The sequence below is a fragment of the Anastrepha ludens genome, chromosome 3 (assembly GCF_028408465.1).
Source record: "Anastrepha ludens isolate Willacy chromosome 3, idAnaLude1.1, whole genome shotgun sequence".
NCBI lineage: Eukaryota > Metazoa > Arthropoda > Insecta > Diptera > Tephritidae > Anastrepha > Anastrepha ludens.
This window is the reverse complement of record NC_071499.1, coordinates 6,971,581-6,991,095: the sequence shown is the minus strand read 5'-3', so window position 1 is coordinate 6,991,095 and position 19,515 is coordinate 6,971,581. Positions and strand designations below refer to the sequence as shown.

At 37.7% G+C, this 19,515-nt stretch overlaps 1 protein-coding gene across 4 annotated transcripts in view; it reads left to right on the top strand.

Annotated features, from left to right (window-relative positions):
- LOC128856960 (moesin/ezrin/radixin homolog 1) overlaps positions 1 to 17,844 on the top strand; it is a 97,075-nt gene extending 79,231 nt beyond the window's left edge. For 3 of the 4 annotated variants that reach the window (XM_054092436.1, XM_054092437.1, XM_054092438.1), the window contains exons 3-7: positions 8,945 to 9,124; positions 14,460 to 15,226; positions 15,294 to 15,681; positions 16,920 to 17,132; positions 17,209 to 17,844. In XM_054092436.1, the coding sequence (XP_053948411.1) occupies positions 8,945 to 9,124; positions 14,460 to 15,226; positions 15,294 to 15,681; positions 16,920 to 17,132; positions 17,209 to 17,373 (1,713 nt within the window). In that variant the 3' untranslated portion in view covers positions 17,374 to 17,844. Of the gene's footprint in view, positions 1 to 8,944; positions 9,125 to 13,804; positions 13,934 to 14,330; positions 14,358 to 14,459; positions 15,227 to 15,293; positions 15,682 to 16,919; positions 17,133 to 17,208 lie in introns of all 4 variants that reach the window. The other variant, XM_054092439.1, reaches the window with a different exon arrangement.
- The last annotated feature ends 1,671 nt before the right edge of the window (positions 17,845 to 19,515 follow it).

Sequence of the window (19,515 nt, the reverse complement as noted above, 5' to 3'; positions counted from 1 at the left end):
TAAAGAAAAGTGCAATCAAATCATTCACTGTTGTTAACATTCAAACAAATTATTGTGAAATATTTGCATCCAAGTGTGTTAATCGTTTTAGCAATTTATAAATTAAACAAATTCAAATTAGGCCCAATGGTCGTGTCCGATAGTCGAGTGCGACTGCCGCGCTATGTGGGCAGTTGGAAACAAAAAACGGTTAGTAAATAATTTTTGATTAAAAACAATATAGGAAATGGACTAAATGAAGATATGGAAATAAGTGGCGTCTGTGCTGTGTCCGATTTGCTTGTGCAGCGATATCATTTGATTCTAACTTCTCGGGCATACAATGATGGCTAATACGCCCCTAAACATGGAATTGAGAACAGTATTTTCGGCAAAGACGGATTTATATTTAAATATAGTTTCTTTAGCTCGCACAAAAGACCAAACCTCATAAAGAATCTAATCTAAGTTCGCTATTCTTAGAAAAGAATAGAATAAATTTGAGGTTTGCACTTCGACCTTATGGTTGTTTGTGCCTTCTACTCATCACAATACTTCAATACCCACCCAAGATAGAGCTGGATTGGGCTGAGCGGAGGTACCTTCCTTCTGACTGCAATTGGCCGAGATGCCCCAACCTTCTTCGCGCCATAGCGCCACATGCGCTATACTTCATTCAACGTTACTACATTTTTTTGATGCCCTCTAAATAATCGAATCTTTGGAACGACTTTAAAAATAAGTGATTTTTTCATTGGCCTCTTCAATCGACCACAATATTTTACCGCCCACCACCAAGTTGCAAAGAGCTAAATTTAAAGAAGAAGCTCGATGAGGGAACAATTTGTATCCTAAGTCCTGGTAGGAGATAAGTTGTACGAGGAATGCTACTGAAGTGGCAGTCCTTGGCTGAATGTAAATCCAAGTCGTTCCGGTAACGTAAAACCGACTGTCGTGGGAACGTTCGTTTTTCGGTTCGTTGTTGTTGTAGCAGTTCACTAGGCCCAGGCAGTGCGTGTTAGTCACCGATCGCCATCGTCTAACTCATCTAACGGTAGGCCCAGGAAACGTACTGCTTCCACGGGTTGGGTCCAGAGGGAGAGGGGTGTTAGGTGAGTGGGTTTGAGAGGACATTTGAGCAGGTGGTTAGAATCGTGTGGGGTGCCTTCACTTTCCGAACATATATATACTCCATATGTGCAGTATAAATTCTAGATAAGTAGAAATTTAACCTACTACAATATCCAGACCGTAGTTGAGCCAAAGTTACGCGGGTCTCACGAAGCAGCTGGAGCTCTTCTTCTGCCATGAGTAGTTGGTCTCCGATAACAGCCTGTCTCTGTACTAACCGACCCAGTAGTTGCAATCGTGCTTCGTCCTGATTCTCGTGGATATAGTCAAAGAGAAGCCTCCTTACTCGCCTAGGAGGTGGCCCTTCGTTTTGTCTTCGTGCACGGCTATATATGTGTATGTATATATAAGATCCTCTTACTCCTATTTAGAGCATAGAGCGATCTTAGTCCATGTACGGTAGCCAAATTTCGTCGACGATTGAATTGGTTTGTTATTCGAGGCTGATTGTTTGACGACTCGTTAGCTTATTGTGTTTTAGGTAAGTAGGTTTTTGGTCTTCCTACCCTAACTTGGTGTAAGTTGAACTATCCGCACCTCCAAGTCGTTGTTTTTCTGTTGTAGTCCGCGAGTGGTATTTTATTTCCCACTTATCCTGCATGATGCCATGCCTTTCCCGATCCGACGCCTGGGGACGCGTCCGTTGAGAGACCAGACACTTCTGCAAGACTGAAATCTCTAATACATCGATAAGCCTGTAGCATCTTCAAGTTCCCACATCCAAAATCATGCCGCAGATTTTATCTACCATTTCTGATTTGGTGTTCCGTATTGGACAACCAAAACGGGCGACGTCTATTGTGCTGGTACTACGATCACTCAGAAATTGAGTAGCCTAGTGGTGGATAGTTCCAAAACTATGGATAACAATTTACAGGGTGAACGATATGGTGAACAATTTTCAGGGTGAACGATATTCAAAACGCCATAACTTTTTTGTGTGAAATTAGTTTTTATTGATTTCAAAAACAAAATTGTTAAAAATGAGTACAATTTTAACATATATTCACTATAGCTCGATATGACCACCTTTTACCTTGACTATAGCCTTCAAACGGTCAAAAAATGAGTTGAATGCTGCACGAATGTGATCTTGAGGTATTTTGGCCAATTCTCGTATAATCGCTTTTTTCAGCGCATCTAAACTGCCATATTTTTTAGTCCTCACCTTGCTCTCCAAAATGGACCATATGGAATAGTCCATCGGATTTGCGTCTGCCGAATTCGAAAGCCATTGTGTGGACGAAATGAAGTGTGGAACATGATTTTTTAACCATTCTTGGTTCACACGAGCTTCGAGACGGTGCCGAGTCCTGTTGGAACGCCCATGGTCTACGACCGAAATCTTTGCAGGAAAGACAATGTTAGGAAATTCGCCACGTTCGTGTAAGCGCAAGAACTCCTTTGCTCTTTCGCACCGAACTTTTGTTTGCTGGGGTGAAAGATCGTGTGCTTTTTGGAACTTGTTAGCCTTGACCTTGAGTTCATTTTTCAATATGTGTCGAATTTTCAGTTCTTTGGCCATTTTTCTTCCACTTCGACGTGGATTTCGTTCAAGTCGAGCCTTCACTTTCCGAACCGTTTCTGGCGTTGTTGCGGTTTTTTTTTGGTCCACCTCCATAGCGTTTTGCAATGCTACCAGTATCATTGTAACGTTTTATAGTGCAGTTCAGTCTCATTTTTAGGTCTTATTGACTTATAATCATCAGCTTACCTTCAGAGGCTGCTTAATTAAGGCTTTCAATGGCAAGGGAAAATCAAGACATTGAACGAATAACAATTGGAGAATAAGATTGGGCGGAAATTGTATGCCTTAAATTTGAAAAGAAAATTATGCTTATCGAATGAATCTGATTAAGTGCCTCTATTGAAGCATTAAATGGACCGCCCATTTTTTCTTTTTTTTAGCAGAATGTAGCTGTACTAATTTGCACTGCACAATAAATCTTGTGAAAGCGAATTGCTTTGCCTTTTGATCAATAAATTAAATATTCCAGCTATTATACTCATATTATCCACCCTATTGTTGAGCTCGTGAGACCATTTTTATTCATGTTTTTTTTATATACAAGGAAACACCGCAAAAAGAATTTCGCAGAATTATCGCTACTTTCCGCCTTGTTACTGCCACTTCATATGGCGCAACTTTTGATGCTTTTGTATTATAATTCGATTTATTTTGAATAATATGGCTTCACTTGAATGCATTATGGAGTAGTGCTTTCGTGGAACGACAGTATCTTGACCAAGTAAACGAATCTGGCAGGCGGACACCCTTGCACTTATATGTGGGAGTGTGAAGGTGGGATTGTGTGTACTGCTGCGACAAAGTCCGTCTGCTTTTACAGTTGCTCACATACTTATGTGCACACTTTTAATATTTTATATTAACGGGTGTTTTTTTATGAGCTTGAGAACTTAAAATGAATGATAATACAAAAGAGAAATATTGTTGATTTTTTTTATAAATAATTTGATTGATAATTTCATGGCATTTATTTTTTGAATATGATATTCGCTATATGTCTGTCACGGCTACAAGTTACATAGTACATTCCAGCAATCCAATTTTTTTACTACTTTTTCCAATAAATCTGGCCGTATGCCGTCAATGGTGGCTTGAATACTTTCCAATGCTTCCAGAGTTGCTGGTTTGTCGGCATAAACCAATGATAAAAATGTGACTTAATTTTTCAAATTTCTAAAAAATTTTTAGCAAGATTTTTTATAACTTTCTGTGTATGGCAGTTTTGTAGTCCATTGAATTTTACTATGATAAAGTGTAAGTGACAAATGACATCGCAATACCGTTAATTTTTAACAATTTTTTTCGTTCAGATGTTTACTCGAATTTTTCGTATATGGGAAAAGAAAGTGTAGGGCCTTCAGCAAAAAAAATTACCAAAAAAATTGTATTTTTTAATTACTTGAAACTTGCTATAAGCTGCATACCCATAAAAAATCTAAAACTGCAGGTAAGAAAGTGGAAAGTTTTGATGAAATTTCGAAACATTTTCTACAAAGTTTGAAATTTTGCGTTATATGGGTTTTTTGTAGTATGAGCTATATTTTTATAGAAAAATGGTGGGTGTGTTTATAATTTTACAACGTGGTGTATTGAGGAAAAAATTATAGGGGTCCAATTGATTGGAGTTAGGGCAAGTATAAGCCTTCGTTAAGCTCCCGAGTCTGGCCAGACTGGCTTTTTCGACTTTGGACGTGACGTTAACGTATTTCTATTATAGCTAACAACTTAAGCCGCCAGGTAGCTTCCTAAAATTAAATTTGCAATCGATTTGTGGATGTAACCTTTTAAAAAAGATTCTCGAACAGGACGAAAAAAAGAGGCGAGACCCGCGTGCTCAACCGAAGGTTTTTATAGAAGGTGTCCAACGGAGGTTTATTAGTGGCATACTTATACCAAGCAAACTCTTTATATTCTTTGGTGTGAAAGAAGAAATTGTATATTCTAAAGTTTCAAAATAAAAAAAAAAAAATATTTCACATTTAAGTTGTGCAACCCAGGCCAGATTTGACAATTTAATTTATATATGTTTTTTTTTTTGTGGAATGCCCTTTATTTTTTTATTTTTATAAAAGTATAGGTCATTATCTAACAAAAACCATATAGATAAAATTTGAAAAATTTCACAAACTTCGTATCACAGCTCCAGGGTTTTTAGCTAGAATTTCTGAAAAATTTTTCGCATGCAGTTTTATAGTAAATATATAAAATTTTAGTCTAATAAAATTTAAGTTTTAAGTGTTCCAAAAATCCCTTCCTTTTTGATTTTTTCTTCCTAAGCTTCTATATAGAAAATTACTTTGTAAATGAATGGTGAATGGTTGACAAATGTCGTGCATTCGTTTTACTCGTATGGAGAAATGAGAGATATCGCCAGGAAAAAAAATATAAAAAATCAACAAGAACTTTAAGTCACTTAAAACTGGTACGTTTCTGTACAAAAATTGAATGGGCTTTGAAACTGCGTTTAAGATTTTTGTATATTTTTGTATTTGAGATATCTATATCTATCTAAGATTTTTTTCCATAATTTAATTAAAAATTTTGAAATTTTGATACAAATTTTTTGAATTTTTATAAATTTTGCACAAAGCTTGGATCTGTACGGCTTTTGCTATAGAATGAACTATATTTTTATAAAAAAATAATTAAAAAAAAAATTCAAAAGAAAATAGTCAATATTTGCTTTTATAATTTTGTATACTTTCGGGCATATACCTATAATTGCAATTGCACAATCATAAAATACATTACCATATGTTTTATATGAGACAAACAAATAAAGATATGACCGGTAACATCTTTTTTGTTGTCGAAAAATAATTTAATATTTGAAGACATTGTTTGTATACTATACGTGTTTTTTTTTTCTTCTTTCATTTTTAATCCTGTGATTTATTGAATTTCTCTGCTGACAGATATCCATGGCATTCTGCCATTTGACTGCCAAAAACGACCCGTCCGGCGTATATTCACAATGTATGCAATACTTATATTCAAAGTGCTTCATCACCTCCACTCTTTTAAAGCTTTCTTAGTACCCAATAGGAAAGAATGACCAATAGTTTTTAAGATACTTGCAAGGAGTGTTGATTAGTTTGATGAAATGCAAGTGATGTCGAAAACACTTAACATGTTGCGATTTGCTTTTACTATGACATCAATATCCAACAAAAGGGGCGTAACCGAAATAGCCACTTATTTGAACAAAATCTAGTATGAACTTTACTGTTACTTTGGTTACCTTTTTGTTACCACCAACTTATATTTTTATTACCTAATATCTTAAAAATTCTTTTAGTAAATATGAAAATTTAAAGCTGATTTATAACAGAAAGCAATTGGTGAAAGAAGGAAGTAGCACCTGTAACTCTGTGATAGTGGAGAAAAATTTGAGCGGTAGTAGAAAACATTCAGACGGTGATTTTTTTGGCATCTTGGACTTTTGTCAAGTAGGCAAATGTAAGATTTTACCCGATAGAGCAATTCAATAAAATTATTGCCACTTATTATGAAAAAGGTCGATCTTTAAGAACAACATATCGCAAAATTTGTGATTGTTTTTGGTGGAATCAGTTGACACTTCAAACTTTGGTGAACAAATTTCAAGAAACTGGTTCTGTCGAGGATTTTCTAGGTTGGACGACCAAAAACTGGACGTTCTGTTAAGAAGCAGCGCAAAGTGTTGCTGAACAAACTTCCACATCGAAGCTCAACGTTTTCAACGTTAGGCATTCATGAATCGATTGTTTGGCGGGTCTTAGCTATAGATGTGCTTAGGGTGAACATTTTTCGCATATAATTGATAAGAACCGTATTTTGAAAAAAAAAAAAAATAGTGAAACTTGATAGAAACTAAATTTTTACATCTTTTATTTTAAAAACAACATTTACGTGCGTTTTTGAAAGACATTGGGGTGCCTAATAATGCTGTTGTTCCCTATGGGCCGTTGTGAAAATATCTCAAAAAATATTTTGTTTTATAAATAAAATTATTTAAAAAAATATTGTTTTATTTTATTTAAAAAGTATGGTTTGTTTTTATTTAAAAAAATATTGTTTTTTTTTATTTACAAAAATATACAATAGTTTTTTTTTTTATTCAAAAAACTCACTTCAGACGATAGAAGAGCCTTTTCAATAATACTTAAGAAATCAAAATCGGTCGAGATTTGGATAAGGTATTCAAGTTTTCCTTAAACCTACCATCCGAAAAAAGTCAAAAATAGCATCAAAAATCTCATTTTGATTACGTTGACAAATCTTTTTAAATATTTTATTAAAACCTTTTAGTCTTTAATTCTTCTTCGAAAATATATTTTTGAAAACTAATTTAATTATAAAAACTAGATTTTTGGAGGTATTTTCATGTCGGTCCAACTCGCGGAAATCTTAATATTTTTTGGAAATATTTTGGCGGAAATCTGAAAATATAATATAAAAAATTTAATAATTTTGATGAAAAAACAGTACCGATTTTTTTGTTTGTATGGAGAGTGATGCTCCCTTATGTAGATACATATGTACATGTATTGCTTCAGTTATCACTCCACGTAGCTTTGAGTAAATTTATTTAATTTTCTGCAGGGTGCATATCACAATTAACAGTCACATAAATATGTACATGCAAATATGTCTCATACTTACCTATCCAACTTATGTGTTTTGCACACATTTCTATGCGTTGGACGCTGAATGCATTAACCCAGAAACGTTAATTGGATTGAACATTCGCACGTTTGTTGCACGTCCAACTGAAAATTAGACGCTCGCAGAGAAATAAATAACGAACAATGTGAGAGCCAGTACTTTTTCTTTGTCTAACTAGCGGAGAGGTGACGGACATAGGCTAATATGCAAATATTTTACATTGGTTGAGAAATGTGAACCGTGTTGACTGACATATGATCTCGAAATGGGGCAGTGGCGAAATGGGGGATGGGATGAACGATATTTGAGTGAGAGGAGAGATAGAGAGGGAGAGAGAAATGCAGAGCGGCTTTGAAATATTTATATAGTAGAATAAAAATCTCGAATTTGTTTTAAATTATTATACAAAAAAGGACGATAGTTCTTAGATACCTTAATTCCATTTCGAAAACCCCCCTCAACGTTAATGCACTAGCACTGCACTGCACTGCACTACCCCATGCCACTCATCGAGGGCTATAAATTAATTTTAACGCACTTCTCCATTTTTTTCATTGATGCTGGAACCTGTTTTCGCTGGGTTATGCAAACTTTGCATACCTAAAAGAAAAAAGTACCCGTAAAGCGGTCATGTAAGCACCGTGAAATCCCAAAGCGTTCGTCACATGCTACAACGCTAGCAGCTGATAAACGCCTGTAACGCGTGCGTTGATTTGCTATTTGAACCTGCTTAGGTACCTTTGTAGTTGTGTATGCGCATACAAACATGCAAATCGACCTGAGTGCAAACATTTTTGTTGACTGCCGTCCGATTGCTAATAAAGAGCGTAAGGCAGTGGGCACTGTCTACTTTTGCCAATTGCCCCCCCTCTTCCCCAGCGATTGCATGTTAGCTGTATTTTTTTTGCGTTTTTTTCAGTGTGTTTACATTCGATTGTCGTGTATGGGTCGCATGCATGTGCGCTTGTGTGAGTGTGACATCACGTGCAAGTAAGCGTGACACTCGCCCGACGCTCGCAACTTTCTAATGCCTCTCTGTCTTTGCAGGCGCTCATTTACCTACTAAATATATACCTATGCACATATGCAACTTTGTGCATGCATGCAGGTATAAAAGTGGCACCTGTTTCGCGAACCCCACTATGCCGCAATCGTACCATACGAAGATTCCTATATTTATCGTTGGCTCTTTGACTTTAATTTGATGAGCTGTTCGTAAATACTTACCCGTAGCAGTGACAAAACAATCGATAGCGGATTGTAAAATAGATATAAAAAAAGAAATAAAATAAAATCAACACTGATCAATCGATGCATGTACAACACGCAAATTAAATGCCGTTGCATAATCGCAACAACAATAGCAAAATAAAAATAAAACCCCAATTGCCAATTTATCGCTAACCCGCCCATCCGCTTATTCCGCCCACCGCTGTTTATGGCAGCTATTTTCAAGCATTTAATGATATTTGTGAATTCCTTTCCGCCAAGCTGCCAATCAGTGCAGGCCATCCTCGCTTTCTCAATTTTACCCCACCTCTTAAATTTTCACGCAATGTAAGGTGTTTTCCATTTCTTTTTTAATTTATTCTGCTGATTTTCGATTATGAAATGAATTTTTTTCTTAACTGTTATTCCTGTTTTTTCGTTCTTTTGCAGCTAAATGTACGCGTCACCACCATGGACGCCGAGCTGGAGTTTGCCATACAACACACGACCACCGGCAAACAGCTCTTCGATCAGGTCGTCAAGACAATTGGCCTGCGTGAGGTCTGGTTCTTTGGCCTACAATACACCGACTCAAAGGGTGATTCCACATGGATTAAACTTTACAAAAAGGTAAGAAATGGAAATTTTGTTGTTAAAATTCTTAAAGATTTTTATTTGATGTTTCTTTTTTTTATTTTTTATACAAACTCGTCTAATGAAACGAGCCATTGAAATAACTCGCAAAAAAATGTTAGGTCCTAGAATAATAAAAAAAAACGTTCTTGTAGATGACCGCTTCAAAGGCCACTAAGGCGGTCACCGTTGGTTTGTTATCAGAAACGTCCCCGTGACTTTTTTTTGTTGATACAATAATTGCCTGAGCGATTTTTACTGGTTTACACAAAGACCGCCTGTTGTTTTCTCCTTGTGCTAACCAGTGGTGGTTAGATAAATAGATTACTTTGAGTTTTGCACTTCGACCGCATGGTATTTTGTGCCCTCTACTCATCACAGTACCTCATCCAGACCCAGTTCGGTTAGAAACACCAAGTGATGCCAAGTCCTTCACCAACACAGAGTGGTCCTAAAGAGACATGACCTAGTCAGCAAAGCTGCTGGCACTGTTTTTCCCTGGAATATTCCAACCAGTGTTTCTAACCCACACTGGGGGATGCCAGAGCTGCTGGAACTTTATTCGTTGTATTGTGTCGTATGCATTACCATGCAGCCGCGTACTTGCAAAGATCCATTTCTCCGAAGACTGCCGGGACCGCCTCATCGGATGTTTTCGTTGTCCATGCTTCTCCGCCATTCAATAGGACGGCCATGATCAGAGATTGGTATAGTGTTCCTTTGTTGGTTAAAATATGACTTTACTTCTCGATTGCCTACTTAGCTCAAATTGGCATTTGTTGAGAGACTCTCCGTTGAATTACACCGCCCCCCATATGCAGCATATCGTAACACCAAAGGTGGCCCCGTTTCAATATTAAAATTATTTTAATGTTGTAATGTTTTTAATTAGAAATTAAATTTTAATCGAAGGTACGCTGCCCGAATGTATAACCGAGTAGTCTTGCTTCATTTATCATGTTAACGGTTAAATAAATGACCTGTCGGACCACATAAGCTAGTATTTTTTAGCGCTGAACTTAGATTGCAATATGCAGGCAATCGAGCGAGTTTTTATATTTTTCTTAAAAACGGTTGAAAGTTTACGAGGTCCTTCTGGTGGCCAGATGTGAATCGGTTTTTACTGGATGCTATTTCTAACAAATTGGCCAAATCCTTATTATATGATTATCAGCAGAACACCGAGATCGACGTATTCAACTATTCGCCCAAAAGGAATATTCATTTTTCTGTTTTTTTTTTTTTTTTTTTTTTTTTTTTTCGGAAACCAGTAGACAGTGATTCATCTTTGAGAGCAAAGTTCTTTGTTGTTGTAATACCATAAAATATTCCCCAATACAGTTTTGGGTAATGTTGCTGAAGTGACATTTCTTTGTTGAACTCAAATTCGGTCGTTCCGGTTCCGCAAAGTTTCTTTAATCATTACCTATCGCTAGCATTGAAAATATTAGCTGCTGGGAAACGCTGCTGAATTGATAGGCCTAGGGCCAGATAAAATCAGTGTTGACGTAGATTCCGATGACGTAGTTTCGACTCTCGTGTGAGTTCTAGTTAGTTGAACTGCCCAGCCGAAAAGCGCATGCATGAGAAGCGAGTAGGTAATTAAAAGCAAAAAAATAAAAACAATTATTGCTATGACGCGACATGCCCTAGAAAAATAATGCATTATTCTGTGTCCAAAGAATGAATTATATGGCAAATCAATTAAACGTCATTATTTAAAAATATTCAACGAATGAATATTCAACTGAACAATTTCAATGTGTTATGTGATTCATTCACTAATATTTCATTTTCTGATTGATTCTCTAATTGAAAAATAATATTTTACTGTTTGAATTGTTAGGTGATTCACAAGGTGTAGGAAGTGTCGTTTGTCTTAAGTCGTAAAGTTTTTAACGGTTAAATAAATATTTGCAAGACTTGGAACCAATATTTTTTTAAGGGGTTATATACAGTTAGATGGCCGAAAAAAGCGAATTTTCCAGAATTTTTTCTGAGAAAACTTTTAAATTTATTGATCTAAAAATTTGTCCACGTTTTATGTTATCTTTTACAATAACTGTATTTTAAGGCTTAGTATTAGTAAAAATATTTATTTGGAAAGGAGCTATAGCTGAGCTCCGGGAGCTCCTCAAAAGAGACGTTTTGTGGTGACCACTATTTCTCTGAACTGGGTTCTCTGAAATTAAAAAACCAAACAGATTTCGTTAAAGTAATGTTAAATCTAGGAATTAATCGAAGAAATAAGCAAAATAATTATTTAGGAAAAAATCTTTATTGGTGAGAAAAAATCTTATTTAATTACTAAAAAATATAAAGGGTGACTTATTTGTTTACAAGCAACAGCAGGCAAATAAGAAACAAATACTATTTGATTTGCGCAAGAAACCCTGCAAATTATCAATAACTTAGAAAGAAGTTGTTTGTTTTGTGTAACAATGAGCTTCAACGAGTTGCTTTACAAATATAGCAAACAAAAAGATTTCTCCACAAAATTAATTTTATTGTAACCACAAAATCTCAGTTCGAAACAGGCTCATTGCAATTATGTTTAACGGACCGAATTTTCCGACGGAATTGGATCAGCTGATCACCACTCGTCAACCCGTTACCCCCAGTCTCGCTGCAATTCCGATCCGGGGCTCATTGTCGTTTAGAAAACCGTTGTCACCGCTTCAAGTTTCAGCGTGAATACGTGACGCTTTTCACTGTAATTTTGCAGCACGAATGTTTTGAAGGCGATATAAAAGCGTCAACATATAACGGTACCTTAAGAGAAATGTACAATTATTTGAAATTACATTCAACCTTTACGGAAATTGTAATTTATGCGGTACATCATAGATAAAATTATAGTTTTGTTACATTACCTCCTCGGTACGAAGGGAATCACTATTTTTTAGTTCCAAATTTATTATATAATTACATTGTTCTAAATGTAATGCGCATTCCGTTCTTGTCTGCTGGATGGGTGTCAACTCTCTCGCTCTTTAGCTGCAGCGTAAATCTCTTCCCTGAAAACATTCCAGGGGTCTGAAAGGCTGTATGACTGTTGAAGTTCGGGCTACGAACAGAATGCAGCACTCCCAGTCTTTCGGTCATAGTTGGTCGTAGGTTAGTTAAAGTGGCGATTCATGCAGAATCCAACTAGCGCTTCCACACCATTTTGTTGCCACATTCTCGCTACAAATTGTTTAACGGTTATTTACAACATGCCTATATCCAATCTGTGCGGTTTAAGAACCTTATTAAGTTGTTGACAACTAACAGACCTGACAGTTGTTCGAGACTCTCGAACAATGGTTTACCCAGGGTTGACATTCTCTCCTTCCATAAAGCAGGGCATTTACAAAGGAAATGGAAAATCGTTTCCTTTTTCTCTAGTTGTTTACAACTCTTGCAGTGGCTGTGAGGATGCCCAGTTTACCTGCTTGTTCCCCGACAGACCAAAAGCCCGTTATTACTACCGCGAGTCTCCAGGCGTCCCGTCATTTCATGTTTTTAAATGTTGACGTGTGTTTGAGGCTGTAGCTGGGCCATAACGTTTTGCTAATTTTGCATGTCTGTCAAGTCTTTCCATCTACAATCCACGATTCGGAGGTATTTTGCGGAAAATTGTATTCTTGATTGCACCCAGCGGTATGAATACCGATTCTGCAAGAACGTTATCCCTGGCAGATCCCCCTCTTGCCAGTTCATCTACTTTTTCATTACCTTCAATGTTCGGTTATTAGGCTCCAAATTTCTTCATTCTGGAAATGTAGTCAGCTCCAAGGATGATAGATTTACCACTCATTCACACACTCGTCCAATCAATGATGTTCAGACGACAACAAAAAATGCCATTGGTGAAAAGATTTCAAAACTGAGCTCTTTAGCATACCGTTATTAGGCTCTGAGCAAATTTGACAGAATCAGTTGATGGGCTGGTTTCACTTGAGGTGTGTTTACAAACAAAATGAGATTGGGTTGGTGATATACGAAAAAAATCAACCAATAACATTTTGCTGCCGTCTGAACAACGGCTGATTGGAGGAGGGGTGTGCGAATGTATGTATGTGAAATGATCGTGGTGAATTCCGCTGCTGAGTCCCCAAGTGATGTGGCAGCCAAAGTTCCCCTCAAAATTTTCTTTTTCACCATAGCTAAATAGCCAAGGATGATAGATACCAGGTTTGCTCGTTGGGTATGGTGAAAAAAAGGGTTTGAGGGGAACTTTGGATTCTACGTTTTGGGTGTGGTGCAAAAAAAAATTTCGTCATTCGTATTGTGTTTGACAAAATTTAGCTTTAGCTTAGTAAACACAAATTCGCTCAGAGCCGAATAACGGTCTAAAATAGCAAACCTGGTAAACTATCATCCTTGGGTTAATGGTCAGATCTTGGTCACACCTATAAAAATCTTTTCACCATGATTCGGCACCACATTTCTGCACTTTTCTTTCGTACTTGACACAACAGTCATCCGACATTGCCTTAGTTCGATAATTTAGTATTCGCTATATATTTCGCTTCTCGTATTGTACCATTTTTGTCGTGCATGATCAGTCAACAGTGAAATCCATTTTATTCAACACATTTCTTGTTATAATATTGAATTTTATTACATATTTAAAAATATATTCCCACAATGCACAATAATCAATATTTCTATGCACGAATGGCTTTCGCACAGCCAGAGTCGCCAGCCATAAAGACCATAAAGTATTTGAAGCGAGTTAAGAAGTATGTGGATAAGAAAACAACGGATGGCCACCAACACAGCAATGACATTAGCGACGAAGACGATGATGCCGATGATATGGTGAGCCTGTCGTATTTGAGACCGATGCGTCATATCTTCAGTAGCAAGCAAATACAGATCTCTCTAGTTTTCGAAATCCGCTTTAGAACTGAATTGGGATGTAGACAACGAGCTAAATGAAAGTAATTTATGTGACCCCAAGTGTTGTTCTTTTTTTATGTGATTACATGATTTGAAATGCCTTTTCCAATTTATTGTACGATAGAATTCTCCAATTTATCGTAGTGCTTAGTGTCGGTTTTCCTATTTATTTGCTCCTTTCATACCTTTTAATATTTTCAATATTTTTTTTGTTTTTAACTTCACTGAAATTGTGTTTTTGCAATATTAAACAATTATTTGTCACCTTGTTCTCATTCTGCCTAATGCACCCTTAAATCGCATCGCGTGTCGATAGACTGGATCAATGCCATTCTCAACATGGGTAAATGTTTTACTAATCTACTGGACTCTCACTAATTTTCCAACCAAATGTGCCTTCGTATGCATAAATAATTAATATTTGTTACCATCTTTCCTTCGGCAGGTGTTGAACCAGGATGTGAAGAAGGAGAACCCCCTGCAGTTCAGATTCCGCGCCAAATTTTATCCGGAAGATGTAGCTGAGGAGCTCATTCAGGACATTACATTGCGTCTATTCTATTTGCAAGTGAAGAATGCCATACTATCCGATGAAATTTACTGTCCACCAGAAACATCCGTACTGTTAGCATCGTATGCGGTTCAAGCGCGTCACGGCGACTACAACAAGGGTCTGCATACAACCGGCTTTTTGGCCAATGACCGCCTATTGCCACAACGTGTCATCGATCAACACAAAATGTCCAAGGACGAGTGGGAGCAATCGATAATGAACTGGTGGAAGGAGCATCGCGGCATGTTGCGCGAGGACGCCATGATGGAATATTTGAAGATCGCGCAAGATCTGGAGATGTACGGTGTGAATTACTTTGAAATCCGCAACAAGAAGGGCACCGATCTGTGGTTAGGCGTGGACGCGCTCGGCCTCAACATCTACGAACAGGATGACAAGCTGACGCCGAAGATTGGTTTCCCTTGGTCGGAAATTCGTAACATTTCATTTTCGGACAAAAAGTTCATAATCAAGCCAATCGACAAGAAGGCGCCCGACTTTGTCTTCTTTGCGCCACGTGTTCGCATCAACAAACGAATTCTCGCATTGTGCATGGGCAATCACGAACTGTACATGAGACGCCGCAAACCCGATACAATCGATGTACAGCAGATGAAGGCGCAAGCGCGTGAGGAGAAGAATGCCAAGCAGCAGGAGCGGTGAGTTGGTGTTGCAATACCAGAACTGGCGGTTTTATATTAATAATTTGTATATTTTCAATTTCAGCGAGAAACTGCAGTTGGCGCTGGCTGCACGCGAACGTGCCGAGAAGAAGCAGCAAGAGTATGAGGATCGTCTGAAGCAAATGCAAGAGGAAATGGAACGTTCCCAGAAGGATCTGATGGAAGCACAGGAGATGATACGTCGCCTGGAAGAGCAATTGCGTCAATTGCAAGCAGCTAAGGACGAATTGGAGCTGCGCCAGAAGGAACTGCAAGCTATGTTGCAGCGCCTTGAAGAGGCCAAGAATATGGAGGCAGTCGAGAAGGCCAAGCTGGAAGAGGAGATCATGGCCAAACAAATGGAAGTACAACGCATTCAAGACGAGGTGAACGCCAAGGATGAAGAGACGAAACGTCTACAAGACGAAGTGGAGGAAGCCAGACGCAAACAGGTATGTGAACATGTGAACAATAATCAAAAAGGAAAAACATTTTAAATAAGTGTGAAGCCCTTCCGATATGCTGCGGAAAAAGCAGAGCGCTTCTAGTACAGTCTACTCTCACCTAACGGACACCTCTCTTGTTCGGTGTGCACTGTTCAAGAAGAAATGAACTTTGTTGTGGAGAACAGGTGGAGAAGCAGATCTGTAGTGTGTCTGCAGCGACAGCAAAACTGCGCTCATGGCCTTAGACAGCCCTCCAACTACTTCAGGGGTACTTGGGTCCTGTAAATCCAGGCTGAACTATGTCGGTAGACATAATATCCTGATGCTAACATGGGTTCCGGGACACGTGGGTATCAAGAGTAACGATTCCTCTTACTCTTTAACTAGATTGGGCTTTGAGGCCAACTTCTTTGGCACGGAGCCCGTTCTGCCACTCGCTTCTGCAGCCATCAAAGCCACGGTTATCAAACGGGTTACTTCAACCCACAAGCGAGCGTGGCAGGCTCAGCGAGCCTGCAGAAGGGCAAACTGATGTTACCTGCCATGTCCGACCGACTGTCACAGATCCTTCTGTCATAAAGCCGAAGGGACTGTAGGCAGCTGGTTGGAATGATGGCGAGCCACTTTCAAATAGACGAATCCCATGGAAAAGGTAGGCATCTCAGACAGTGTACTCTGCCCAGCTTGTGAAAAGGAGGATGAGACGGCGGACCACTCTCTGTCCGTCTGCCCGGCCTTCGCTCGAATCAGGCTTAAGGCTTAAGGTCTTTGGCGCTGATGTGTTAAGAAGCGATCACCTTGGCTCCTTGGCACCACAAGATCTACTCAAATTCCTTCGGAGGTCGGGTAGATTTAAAGAAAATTAAAAAGGGAACCCGAGCGCAGTACAATGCAGGTCTATAGGTTGTCCCGACAAAAAAAAATAATAATAAAAAAAACAGACACGCGTCATAAATCAACACTTTTTTTTATCAATTACCATAAATTCTTATTATTCACTTTTTTACACTTTTCTCATGAGCGGAAACCTCCCGGAAACTCACAAATTTTTCAGTCCCTTAGTAGGTGTCGGCTTAAAAGTACTCTGTACTTAGCACTTTCTTAGGGAAAATAGTAAATTGAAAACTTTAAAGCCAGTCAGCTCGATTTGCGTTTTGCGAATAAAGCATTCTTCCAGCAAACAATATGATTTTTTTGTTTTTGTTATTTTTATTTAAAAAAAAAAATTATACTTGACCGTTTAGGCGGAAGCTGCCGCAGCGCTTTTGGCTGCTTCGTCGACACCCCAGCATCATCACGTGGCAGAGGATGAAAACGAGAATGAGGAAGAGCTCATGAATGGTGATGGCGGCGGCGATGTGTCGCGCGATCTAGACACAGATGAACATATCAAGGACCCCATAGAGGACAGACGCACACTGGCCGAACGCAACGAGCGCCTGCATGATCAGTTGAAGGTGGGTTTAGACATAATAAACTTTGCATGTTGCTTTGAGATCTCTACTAAAAAAAATAATCCCCTTATGCATTTAGGCCTTGAAGCAAGACTTGGCACAATCACGAGATGAAACGAAAGAGACGCAAAACGATAAGATTCATCGGGAGAATGTGCGCCAAGGTCGTGACAAGTACAAGACATTGCGCGAAATACGAAAAGGCAACACAAAGCGTCGTGTGGATCAATTCGAAAATATGTAAATTGGAAGTGGAGTTGGGTGCACAGTGTTCAAGGATGACTGGTAAGACTAGGATGCCAGTCTTTTGTATAGAACAGCAGGATTATAACAGAAGCGACTACTTTAACACAACAAATACAATATACAGCATCCAATCAACCAACTAACTGAAAACACTCCTACATTCGATCAGCTGCATCTAAGTTGCATCGTTATTTAGAAGCAAAATTTACTGTTTACAAAACATACAAACAACAACAAAAATATATGAAAAAATAAGCATAATATTTGATACAATTTTGATAAGATGTCGCAAAGTAGATGAACCCCTAAAAACAAAACAAAAAACATAAACGCTTACAAATCAAATTCATAAAAACAATCAAATGCATTTTCTTACCTTTTTGGATAAAGAATAAAACAAAATAAATCGAAGGATTGTTGTTCCTCCTAAATGTGTTTTGACGATTTGATTGTAAAATCGTTTACAATTCTTTTGTTTTTGATTTATTTATTCTTTCTTAATTTGCGTATTAATCTTTGTTCTTTTGGCATAAAAATTCGAAACATGGTTAGAAGAGAAGAATAAAAAATGAAAGTGTGCGAAAAGCAAAACAAAAAAAAGTAGTTTTGAATTTGTATTAAAGCATTGTTCCCACGCGATACTAAAATGTCAATTGTTTTTTTTTTTTTTTATTACAATTTTCAACACCAAATTGCAAGTGTGAAAAACGCCGCCAATCAACAAATTTTTCTTGAATCGTTCCGTCTTCTTAATTATTTTATTATTGAGTACCAACTTTATATATACATACAGTTATATATAAATTGTATTTTTTTGAAAACAACAAAAAAAAAACGAAAAAAAACTTTTAAATGATATAAATACTTTAAGGTATAGTTGTTCTATTATATAATTATTACACATTATTATTAAATAACAGTACTATTAATTTGAAAGGATAAATGGAAAGCTAATCATTCAAACAAGAGAAATAGAGCAACGGGAATCCATTTGCATTAAAAAATTGTTAATATTACTTGGCAGAATAATTATATTATACATAATATAATAAAATAAAAATAAACTATTGTATTATTAGAGAAAAAACAAAAAACCCAACAAAAGACAACCGAAGGTTTTGCGTAGCGGGAAACAAATTGGGGGTGTTGAAAATCACCACAAGCAAGAAATAATCACACACACAGTTAAATAGCGCCGGTGTTTACAGCAGAACGTGCTCTCTCACTTTTTTATTTGCCTACCAAGTGATGTGGTGAGTGAAATTGAGTCAACCTGTAAACCGTTCTAAGTCACTAGCCAATCACAGGATAGTTTATAATTCGTTCTCACAACAGTCGGTCGTCAGCAGCATTCCCCGCATATGCGTGGGGAATATTAATGCTACTACAACAACTACAACAAAAACATAGTTTATAATTGGCTTATGCCGGCGAAGAGAATGCAGGTGCGCGTTGCAGCATCAAGGAGCCATAGCGTCCCCTTTATAGTCCGGGAGCCAGGAGTAGATTTTGGACTGCGTTTTTTATACCGTTAAATTCTTGACTATACTTGTGATTTCGCTTTCATGAATAACGAAAGCGAACGTCAGCTGGCACACCCGCGGTGGGTGTGATTGTGGGAGGGTACGAAACGTGTCGAAAAAAAATGTATACCAACTCATTTTATACCGGCTGAAATTTTTTTCATGTATTGTGGACATTTAGTAGAATAAAAAAAAAATAGTCAGCTGCGCGGTAGAGGGGGGACAATACGTCAGCTGAACAGGCGAACTTTTAAAAAAAAAATTGAAAAGTAAAACTACTTTATGCCGATTGAAATTTTTTTACATAGTTTTGGACACATATGAAAATATGATAATGATGGTCAGCGGCGTTTATAGCGGTGGGAAGACCGTCAGCCGAAGCATTGAAAATTCCGCGCGCCGCCGAGATGTATGAACGCAATGATACATTCTTGAGTCGGCTGACTTTTTAATTTATTTTACAAGTTCGACTGTTCAGCTGACGTATTTTCCCCCCTCTACGGCGCAGCTGACTATTTTTTTATTCTACTAAATGTCAACAATACACAAAATAAAAATTTCAGCCGATATTAAATGAGTTCTTAAAAAAATTTTTTGACACGTTTCGTAGCATCCCA